We start from the raw sequence: 12,412 nt of genomic DNA, 5'->3' as shown, positions 1-12,412 counted from the left end.
GCTGAACTGAACTGGTAATTATATAAGATCAAACATCTACCTTACAGACCCAGTTTCTTGAGAAGGATTTAAATATTGAACATTAACAGACTGCTAAAAAACTAAAATACAGTATTAAGCTTCAACAAACCCATTTATGCCTATTAGAACTGAAACAAATGGCACCTCTGGGGATCAATCCACCTCTTATAAGATTTTCCCAACATACATTTTCATACACAGGCTAGGTGGCTAGACTGGAATGATGAATTATATATGTTAAAATCAAAATGGTCTTAGAATGACACATTGGACATTCAAAGAGAAAAAGAAGAACACTGTTTACTCCAATAAATTATGTATTTACAGATCAGAGTTTACCACTTTCTCTCAAATTTTCCTCGTGCTACACTCCCACTAGGTAATTAAAGAGGATTTATCACAAAATACAGAAAGACCAGCAAGGTAAAAATACCTCAAATATAAAAGAATCACATCCTCTATATTTCTACCTAAACTGGTACGAATTAGTCAAGAGATTGTTGAGCAGCTAGTATACCTACTCTCGTAACTTCCAAAATGGCTAAAAATTCATCACCCATCTGTACAAACTCATATGGTATTTCACACAGTCTTGCATCAGCATTCTTCAGCCATTCATTATTTAGGTTATGAATGTTATCACTTTTCTCTTGATTAACTGTTTTGAAACAATTCCATAATCATATCTCCTATTAAACAGTCATATAATTTTGTCACATACCCTTTATGCAATCAGTACCATGTTATTAAGTTACAATTAGAAATAATTATAAGATTATGTTTGTAAGCAAAAATAAATACATGGAAAGTTGCATTCATCTGTAGTTTTGAAAATTAGCTTGGGTTTTCTAAAAGCCATACTCAATCTGACTGATAATTACGTTTCAACCAGAGAGCAAAAAGGCCTGGTTTTACTTTTTTTAATAGAAGGTCACACTGCCAACATGCAATAAGCTCAACATAAAAAAAAAGTGTGATTATTATTGTTATACATTTTACAGAGTTCTGGACATTAAAAAAAATGCATTATTCTGAATCAGTGGTTAGAAGGTTTATCACTTATGCATGTACTTGACTTATCCCTGTTCTGCAATAGACATAATTTTATACCTCATAAAAGCAATTTATGTTTCCAAAGGGAATAATCTGGATAATATAAAATGTGGAGTGCTACATTGCAGGAAGCATATTTTCATTCAGCAATTGTATTTCGAGATGGAGCTGCACAGTTTGATCATCATATCATGTCAGAAAACATCATTCACTAGTAAGTCTATCTAACTTCTAGTGCCACAAATTAATATACATCGTTAATTTATTTGTACATATACTTAATTTACTGCCATATATTATCCATAGAAGGTGTTTATATTATGTATACAATAGACTAATCTCAAAAATATGGACACTATGCTAAAGCAAGCTTGTTAACTGTTGAAATATTCAATTGTTCATGTCTTCAGAACAGTTGCATTTAGCATTAAGCTTAATGAATACAAAATAAAACATGGAAAACAGCTATGAAGTGTAGACTTTTTTTAAATGCAAACCCAAACTTAAAATTTATATAACAAAAACATTGTACAAAAGCCTGTCTTAATGGAAGGAAACACTGTAGGAATAATTAATTTAATATTTTATGAAGCTATTCTGCATGGAGTTTGCAGAAAAATATCAATCACATAAACTGTTTCATTATTTATTAGATAAATAATACAGCAAGCCATTAAGTAGCACAATAAAATTAAGCAAGAATCTGATAATGTTGAATTAACAAACAATTTGTTACTACAAATATTCACACTGGTTTAGCCACTGATCTATCTTTAAAAACATATGCATCTACAGAAGATGCTTTGTTATCAAAAAACATGAGTTTAGAAACACCGTGTAAATTCGAGACAGCTTCACTATGCTCTAGGACCACTAGAGAGAGCTCTTCAGTTCCTTTAAAGGTTCTTGCAAAGGTAAAAAAAGTGTCCAGCTGTGCTGCTTATCTGTTTATCTGTTTTCCAACACTAACGTTCGCATCACGAGGATCAGATTACATCAGTTCATAGCAAACCGGCAAATCTAGTACATTCTAAGGTAAACAGTGTCACATACCATCTGAAGGCGCTTCATCCTCTTTATCAAATCGGTCAGATGCTATTGAGATGCTATCAGGAGGCGAAGAAAGAGAGTTTTCAGACTCTTCCTCATCTTCCAGCTCTGTAAAAGTCAATATACATTGCTAGTTAAATAGTTTATCACACAAACACACAGAATAAAAATAAGGAGGATATTAATTCCTATCTGGAGCTGAAAAAATCCTATTTCTCATGGGCACTTGCAGGCTCCAGCACTGCTGTGAGCAATGCCATTCTAGGGCTACCTTCTGACCCGATGCGTAAGTGCTGCTGGAGCAGTTTCCCTAAACGCTGTCATACAATGAACCTGCTCCCAGCACTGCACAGCTGGCAGCTTCTCACAAGGGGGGAAAGAAACACCACAGCAAAGAGGGGGGAAAAGAGAAAACACTGGCAGAAGGAAAAAAGGAGAGCACCAGGCTCCGAAGTTCTGCCTGTCCTAGTGAGGGATGGAGCTGCAGCAACTTCCCTCCCAGGAAATGCCAAACTACTGTTGGCAGGAGTTTGTTGACCTCTGCCCACTTTCACTTTTCTTCACTGTAATTAGGCACTGCTTTGAAAATTGTGTGTGTATTCCTCCCATGAAACTAGAAGTGGAATTGCCATCTGGCAGCACCTGGTATAACCTGTGGCTTAACGCAGGATTCTGTTAATGAATTTCTTGCCCAACTGAGAGCCCCGCTAAAACAGATACAAAACCTACATTATCAGCTAATCTAATGCACTCTGATCAGTGTCATGCATAAGCATGAAGGTCTGGGAAAGATATAGTGAAATCAATATTAGCCAAGGCTTTCACCTAATTAGGCAAAATTTAACTTCTTCCCGAAACTCAGTCTATTTTCTCAGATATGTTTAACACACCTAGGCAAAGAAGAGGGGGAAAAATAACAAACTACATTGCTCCTAAAAAAAACCCGAATAAAGTCTTGGTGAAGGAGAAAAAACTAAATATGGCAAAAATCACCAGACCAGAATCATAAAGTTGATGCTCCATTAGATCAAATGGTCCTCAAACTTCTTGAAAACCATGTAACATTAAATTGTTCAAGCACTGCCTTTTGGTATATACACACACAAAAAGCTTTCCAGAGACCTCCAAATATCCTTCTCTATTCATGTGTTCCCTTTTGGAGCACTGGATGGGAAGACTAATTTCTAAGAATCCAAAATAAACCCATGCATAGTGAAAATATTCTTCTCCACAGACACAGGAATTGATTTTATCAGTAGGATTGCCTAGCCATGACTGAGTTTTACCCCCTCCCATTTAACAATGGAAATACACAGAAAATTCAGAGACTATGTCAAGAAAGCACCGTGGCTGTTTGTAAAGAACAGCAAGCTTTCCATGCAGTTAAAACAACAAAGCCTGATATTTGCTTCGCTGCAGTTCTTTTATATTCAAGGGTTGTCAAATACCAGCTAGGCTTTCCCTTCATTAATTTAGTATGCTTTTCTTGGGAAAGCTTCCTTCCAAGCTCCCATGCCATTTAACAACTGCTCTGAATCTGAACCTGACTCCAACCTATTTTTGACACAGCCATCTTCCAGTAGCATGCCAGTCATCGTGTTAATCTGATCAAAATATTTGCACTTCATCACACCTGTCAAACCAATCAAAAGTAAATTATTTCTCTCTAGAATTCACCTCTTCCTCCAAAGAGAAGAACACAGAGCAGATAGCACATGAACAGAAACTATTAATGCCATATTTATAACCAGCATGATCATCTTTCACACTTACAGGCCAGAGACCAGTTGCCTGTCTCTCTTTGCCTATATATATATATCTCTATTAGATGATACCCTCCGTATAAAAAGAGCAAACATGATATTCACAACCTATACAATGGCAAAAGTTGTTCCATTCTTTCCCTGTCCTCAACTTTTACTAGTACTAGAATGCATAGAATATATGTGTAGATGTAAGCCCTGGTTGTCAATCAAAAATGTCCTCTTATCAGCTATGCATAAACATGTTATCATTTAACCTTCATGAAAGTGCAAGCAATAATTTAAAATATTGGGCTGTATTTCTAGCAGAAAACAATTGCACAAACACCACACTCCAGCACATACAATTCATGGGCTGAATGGCAAACTTTAGTATATTTGAATGAGTAACACTTGTGGATGACAAGCAGGTGAGTACATATGTAGAAAGAACATCTCCAGAGGATGTTGCCCCACTCAGCAATACATAATCTCTTATTTAAGTTTGCATAGCTGCACTGTTATCTTGCTCTTCCACTAAGTCACCATACTACCATTTTCCAATCACACTTAGGATTTCAAATTCAGTAAACATTTGTGCTTTACTTTCATAAAAAAGCCAGATGACCTAGGAACAAGGGACTTTTTAATACATACGTATTTAGGGCATACCATATACCTGTCCCAGATTGTCCTGGTTTTGGCTTGGATAGAGTTAATTTTTTTCACAGTAGCTGGTATCAGGCTACGTTTTGGATTTGTGCTAAAAACGTGTTGATAAAACAGGCACGTTTCAGTTACTGCTGAGCAGTGCTTACAGAGTCAAGACCTTTTCTTCTTCTCACACCACCACACCAGTGAGTGGGCTGGGGGTGCACAAGAAGCTGGGAGGGGACACAGCTGGGACAGCTGACCCCAACTGACCAAGAGGATAGTCCATACCACATGATGCCACGCTCAGCATATAAAGCTGCGGGAAAAAGAAGGAAGTGGGGGACGTTTAGAGTGATGATGTTTGTCTTTCCAAGACACTGTTACTTGTGATGGAGTCCTGCTCTCCTGGAAAAGGCTGAACACCTGCCTACCCATGGCAAGTGATGAATGAATTCCTTATGTTTTGCTTGTGTGTGCAGTTTTTGCTTTACCTATTATATCAACTTCTTATCAACCCATGAGTTTTCTCACTTTTGCCTTTCCGATTATCTCTTCTATCCCAGCAGGGGCAAATGAGCGAGGGACTATGTGGGCCTTAGTTGCCATCTGGCATGAAAACCATGACACAATTATATATGGTATTTGAAACAACAAAAACCATGGCAACACTGAATGTAGATTTATAATAAAACAAGTTTTTGGTTTATGTCTACAATATCCAAATTCAAAATGCTCTTAAAACAAAACAGCCAAAAAAAGAAAAGTGTTGAGAGTGTTAAGAAGAAAGAAATTGTACTCAGTGCTTTACAGTTATCAAAGCATTCTCTAGATATTAAATCCTAAATAAGGCTTGAAGACTTCCATGAAAAAAAAAGCCCTCATTGAGAAAGACAATCAGAACAAATATATAAATCCTGTGTCATACAATACTACATTTAGGTAGCCACACTTTACATGAAAAATGTGGAGAATAGGTGGCAGACTCTGGATAGAGGTACAAGCAACCTGCACTCATGCAGGACTAGATTCAACAAAAAAATCCTCCAATTTTTATTTCAGAGTAAATAAAAATAGTAGCAAATAAATAATAGTTTTCATAAATTTATATTATACACTGAAAAATACAATTCTTAAATCATCTAATTTGTACAGAAGAACTGTAGGCATTTCAATAGGAAAGCTGACTCATTGTGCTCTGGAGCTTTAACAAGCAACATTCCACACATTTATGTACTGGCACAAAAGAAGGACTGCTTCCTGGTATCAACCTTGGGGTTTTTGCCTCCTCGTTCTGTCAGCGTTAAAAGATATCTTATGTATGTTATTAATGTATAAAGACATTGCTCCTAACAGTTCACAGAGAGGCTTCCTGTTGATCCTATGCTGTCTCCTACATTCCCACTCAGGGTAATCTCTGCCCTTTCTCCACTTTACATGCTCCTCCATCCATGTGTTTCATTGAAGTTTATACTCCATCTACGGAGCAAAGAGCAGACAGAATTGCATTTGAAGCTCCACGTGTCACTCCTTGAACAGTCAGAGGAGTCAGTGTTGAGCAGCACAAATCACTATTCTCTTCAGGTGCCAAGTATCTAAAAATACACTCAAAAAGCATCAATAAATTAAAGAAAAGCATTCAACTTGCACTTATGTAATAGAAAACCGAACTACAAAGCAACAATGGGCATCAGGTAAATGTATCCAATACAATTTGCAGGCATAATTGAAAGCATTGCTGCCTAATCAAACATCTAAAAGCAAAGCATGCTCAAACAAAATGTCTATAGACTCATTAGTTGGCAGCCATTCCATTACAATCACACATAATGTCAGTAGTGCCTTGAACCCATGCCAATGACAACAGCATAAATTTTGCATCTCATTTCTATGGTCATAAAATTAATGACCAGTTTAAAAATAATTCTTTGCAAAAGTTATTGCCTAAAGAAATGACATGAATGTGTCCCTGTTATGCAGCCACAAGTATAATTATGGAGTTGATGCCCATTAATATAGTTTCTCGTTTCCCCAGAATAACATATGATCTATCTGGAAGTTGGGGAAAAAAATAGCTTAATTAAAGGTAGATATTTAACAGTCACAATAACAAAAATATGTACATGAACTGACCCTATTCTCCAGTTTCTGCAACTTAAACTAATCTCTTACAGGTTTGATAGCAGAATCAATATTTTATGATGTCTGTTAAAAAAAAAAAAACAAAACAAAACACGTCATTCCTTATTAAATGCTACCTTTTCCATTACAGCTTATTTATTGATTCAGGAAATAATGCATTCCAAAGGGTAAGTTTACCACATTAGGAATGGAGCATAAAACAAAATCTCGTCATTGTAACAAGGACTGTACTTCAGTTCCTACCCCCTGTTCTGAAGACTTCCATCAAATTTAGTTGGCACAAGCCCAGTATAACGAATAGGACCATATTACATTATAAGAATCCAGCTTAAAAAAAATCCAGACTTCTTTTTCTCCCAAGAATTCATTTTCTTCTGAAACAGTGAGATTATAAAAATTAATTCCTAAGCATTAAAGATACTGCTTACATCACTTACTCTAAAAAAAGAGCAAGCAAGATGTTTCAGCCAATGCCTCTGAAAGAGACTTGCTAGCTCACATCCTCATATAACTAAACACTTTCAATTTATTTCTAAAAATGTCTAGACAGAATGATGCATTAAAACTGCTCAAGTATAAGAGAAATAAAACAACTCACGAAAATAAAAAGACATGTAGGTCACACCACCCTGCTTCTTGCCATTTCAGAAGGTCCCAAGTCAGAGCACGTTGAAATCAGTTCCTTCTGTCCAATCTCTGCCCCAGTAAGAACCCACCAAAACAGGACTGGATAAAGCTATCAAGCAGATCAAGCAAGATTCTCACTACACGTTTTTCATAAGAAAAGGTAGGCAAAGCTGCTTTCAAGCTGGCAGGGGTATACTTTAGCCCCTTGAAAGGGGCATCTTATATTTTTAAGATGCTATTGACCCAATCCACCAGTCACCCTGCAAGACTGGATTTTTCTGACAACCAATTTTTCAATGCATGCTTTGACATGCAGTCTGCTCCTACACTCTCATTCCTGAAGGGCCTTCTAGGGTCCCCTATTAACATGATGATTTTTAATGGCTTGTTTCGTAAAGGTCAAGTAGAAACTCTTTTGCAGCTACTTCTTAAACAATACTGAAACAATTATTAAGTTTGCAAGCAAACACATTTCAAGCAAGCAAAGCAACTGCAACTTTTACTTTGAGTTGCCTCTCATTCTTATGATGCATATCACGACAAGACCATTTTGTGCTGCACTGGTGGGTCTATCTCGTGTTACTTGAAATTTCGCTTGGCATGGACACTTCACAGATAACAGCTGCGTGTACATGAAAGGGACAACACAGTGACTTGCCCACAGTGAAACCTCCCAGACTTCTGGGATAGAGTGATATTTAGCACACTTTTAATGCATTTGATGGTCTCTCCAGGAATACGTCATGATGATCCTCAAAGAACTGGGTAACAACTAAGCCATATCTTTCCCATTTACGGTCAAATACTAACGATGTATTTATGCTCTTGACTAAAAAGTTCAAGTGTGTTAAAATACAGAACTCGCATGCACATGTGGCTCTGGTGACCACAAGATACTGACTCCCTTTCTCAAGTCCAAAGAGACTCCAACTTGCTGCCATTTCCTGAAAAAGAGTGTACAGAGGGGAAAAAAAATAAAAAGGAAATATCACCTCTTTTCAAAAACAGAAAAGAAAAAAATGTAAAATACAAACCCTTTGCATATAGTGCTACTCTAACAGCTTGACTGTTTCCAGGAAGCAGAAGTCTCAAGCTCCAGACACACTCTGCTATGCCAAGAGCCAGAAGTATCTGAGTCATCTAAAGGTTTCCTACAGGTGCTCCCAATAATTACACAGTGAATAACACCAATGCTCTAGAGACATAGATTTACCCTCTATTATGCTACGGTAAAAAAAAACCCAAAAATGGACCAGTTTTTATCAGAGTGAAAAATGCTAGTTAGAAAATGTCATGTCATACTTTTCTGCATAATTTAGTGCTGCAGATCAGATATGAGGTGCACTGAATGCTTTATGGGGAACTGGTTCTGCAAATTCCCATAGTATGACTCAATTTGGCTAGTACTTTTGGTGTCTCACTTTCAACATTGAGCCAAAATATTTTGCAAAAAGTGATTAAAAATACATATTTTACTAAAATAAATGCATAGAACAGATGGCACGTGAACTTCAAACACAAATACAGTTTCTAGAGCTTAGAGTGCTTCTGCCAACTTTAGCACTATTTTTAGCATAAATTGAAAACAAGGTTCTTTTAACTAAACATTTTGGCAGTCACAGTATTGATTCAATTAATCTCAAAACAGAGAAATGCCAAAAACTGTATTAAGTCAGAATCTTTGACAAAGTTCAGACTTTTATACCCTTAGTTGGATATTAGTCTTACAAAAAATGAATCCATTTTTTATGCAAATTACCTTCATTTTCAAGTTTCTTCCCAATTCTAAGATCTAGAACAGGTTGCTGAGTGTGACTACAGCTTTGCAGTTTTGCTTAAACTGCTTAGATCAAGAGTCAAATATTTCAAATTAAAAGAAAAAAAGGCAGCAGTGTCTAAGAGAAAGATATTTCTACACAGTTCTTCAATTTAAGAATAAAATAGATACAATAAATGTCTAATAACAAAAAAATAAAATTGGCTGAAAGATCAGTGGATTGGCTATAAATATAACTGTACATTTTTGGTCATAAGAACAACATGGACTTTCTTTACCCATAAATCAACAACACACTTAACTGTAAAAGTTAGTGTTAAATCAGGTAACACGTCTCACACGAGAATTAAATATTTTCCCATACAATTAATTTTGTGCCTTTCACTTGCATGTATACCCACTTCTCCTAAAAATCTTCTTTTTTTTTTCAACCTATATAGATACAAAAGATGCTTTTGTCAGCATATTTACTGACCTGGCAGACAACATCAGAAGGCTTCTTTCTAGGAGGACTCAAGAAATTCCTCAAATTCATCAATCTGGTTGCAAAGAAGTATTTATGCACTTTCTGAGAGAGATGCACATGGGTGATTACAGTTTTAAGGAGCCTGGTTCTATTTGTATGCATGCTCTTTAATTATTTTTTATTATTATTCTTTCAAACATCCTTGTTTTATCCTTATGGAAGGTAGGATTCTGTATGCTATTGGCCAAAGTCCATGAAACAAGAGTTTACAAATAGCTTAATCAAACCAGCTAGTCACTACGTGCAAAGTCAGTGGAACTTCAAGAACATTCAGTGATGGAAGAGAGTGGATGAAAGTACGCCCACAACACATACTTGTGGAACAACTCACAGGCTGAAAGAACCACTGTTTGAGAGATCAGAGTCAAGTATCATTATGTCCTACAGGAATATACGAATTTTGAAAGTGTCAGTCCACTTCTTCCAGCCTCCAAAAATACTTCTGGAGGCCTCTGAAGTATGACAGGTCACAACTTACAAGATTCTTGAAAACAGCTGATGTAGTATAACTACTATACCACGATAACATACCATGACAGCATGAACCATTCTTCACCTTCCCTTTCAGCTACAACAGAGATTATTTTATTTACATTTTAAAAATGAAGTAACTGCTACCACAGAACCAAGAACAGTAAATATGGAGTTTAAATGTGCACAGTAGTTTTTATTCTTCCTAGCTTGTTTCAGCGTAGTTTCCACATTTCTGCTCTCACCCCTCCTTTTTTTTCCTAAAAGATATTCACCTTATATGTTGAGCTACTACTTCTTTCTCTGGAGGGCGTGGAACTGACCATCCCTGCCTTCTGAGTTTTCAATACTTTCCAAATTTTCCATTTTTCAAATGTCTAGGTGTGCACAGAGGTATGAAAGTGGGCAAAAAGTTGACTCCCTCAGCTGCTGCCGCTGCTTTGTTACACTAGGAGCTGGCCAAGAATCTGACTGCTTATCTCTATGTGAGTCTTTTGTTCTACACCTGCAAAAGTCAAGCCTAATTTGTACAGTCCTAAAGTAAGAATGACACAACCAAATAAAGTTTAGCACACACTTCTTGAACTCTGGAAATTATACCAACAACTCATACCACTGAATCCCATTCCCTCAAATATATTGCAAGTAAGTGCAGGCTCTAATTTCTCACAATTTTTTAATATTCCTGCATGCAGCAAATGCACAGTAATTTGGAGAAATGTATCCTTGTTTGCAGAAAACAATGGTATAACTTTCATTTTATTGAAAAATACTGAAAACTAAGGTGTCAGTGTTCGCAAGCCTCAGCATTTATACATAGTTCTACGACCTGAACCAGAGATATATCAAGAGAATTTTTAAAAAGGCAATATATCCTTCTTAAGAATCAAATGTACTCTAATAAAAAGAAGACTGAATATAATTTTCACAGAAATCAGAGCAAGTTATGCAGTAACAATTACAGACTATATAAATCAAATCATCCATTTTGCTAGAGATAATGAAATCTCATTTTTGTTAATAATTTGTTGAATTGGAAAAGAAATTCTGAATCAAATTACCAATGAAGAAAGTAAATAGACTAGAATTTTCTTGACCTTCAAATTACACAAAGCAGTAAATGCAAACTCGCTTTTTGTGGGCAACTCTCATGCTTACTACAGAGTCAGAGCTTCAGGAAGTTATTAAATCTTAAAAAACATGCTCTCCCAAAGTCAGATACATTTGCAATGAAACAATATCATGATATCACCTAATATCATGCTAGTAATTTCCTTTAATAAAATAACATTTACTTTCCCACACTCAGTTCTGTTGGACAGTGAGGAGAAGAGGACAACTACATTTTATCTTCTGTAACAGTGCTGAGGTACAATATAAAAAACCAGCAAATTATTATAATACTATTTTTAAACAATCACATAGTTGGAGTTTACAAAATCTTGGCAATCTTGAATCTTTGGGAAGTTTCAAGTTGCACTGTCCCTTTCAGTTGAACTGTTATGGCTGCACAACTTGATTTAAACAGGCAGAAGAAATGTATGAACTTGTTGAGCCTTGTTATAACATTACTTGCCTAATATGACTTACATATTTTCACTTTCTCAAGAGGCATGCTGTAGCCTACACATTTGAACTTCCTTGTCCAGAAACAGACAGTTCTTCAACCACTGCAAAAAGTGAAGCTTTGCATAGGCTTTTTTGACCTCGCACTGTGACCCTCATACCAGCATCCACAGGCTATAGGTCATGACCTCAAGAATTAGCATCATGGAAATAAGAGCCCTTCCAGGTTTAGTTACAGAACAGAACACTGTAGCAACCCTTCAGTCTTCTCTAAACTGAACTCTGCAGCTTTGTTTAAACTCCACTGGAAGACAATAGATAACCCACACTTCAGTTTTCATTACTCGCACACTAAATCATCTCCTCTCCAGCTAAAGGTCTGAGCTCCCGCTGCACTATGAAAACATTCATTCAGTGTGGATCGAAAGCCAATATCATATTGCCACGAGATGATCCTATTAAAAGGTTAAAGAAACATCACTATGGAATTGAAGACTTTTGCAACGTTAAGAAAAAAGGCTGAAATAAGGAATCCCTGTTAAAATTTTATCTCCTAAGCAGGCTACTTTGCATACACTTCCTCTGAAAAAAAAAACCAAACCTACATCGCATGGTCTTTCACAAGGCTGCACTCTTGCTAATAAAGCTCCATTTATACTAAATTTATAATAAACACGCTCCATAACAAGCTCCGTTATATATTAAACCCTGAACTACATTTCCAGACTAATCCTTCCACCAGCGAGCGCTCTGTGATGCGCTCCCTGACGGCAGCGGGCCCCGGGG

At 36.5% G+C, this 12,412-nt stretch overlaps 1 protein-coding gene across 1 annotated transcript in view; it reads right to left on the bottom strand.

Moving 5' to 3' along the window:
* Window positions 1-12,412, bottom strand: part of SKAP2 (src kinase associated phosphoprotein 2) — a 119,973-nt gene that overhangs the window by 94,114 nt on the left and 13,447 nt on the right. Inside the window, exon 4 of the mRNA XM_017731163.1 lies at window positions 2,128-2,234. Within this exon, the coding sequence (XP_017586652.1) occupies window positions 2,128-2,234 (107 nt within the window). The remainder of the gene's footprint in view (window positions 1-2,127; window positions 2,235-12,412) is intronic.

Source organism: Corvus brachyrhynchos, unplaced genomic scaffold, assembly GCF_000691975.1.
Source record: "Corvus brachyrhynchos isolate BGI_N302 unplaced genomic scaffold, ASM69197v1 scaffold84, whole genome shotgun sequence".
NCBI lineage: Eukaryota > Metazoa > Chordata > Aves > Passeriformes > Corvidae > Corvus > Corvus brachyrhynchos.
Note: the sequence above shows the minus strand (reverse complement) of the source record. Positions and strands in the feature narration are given on the sequence as shown.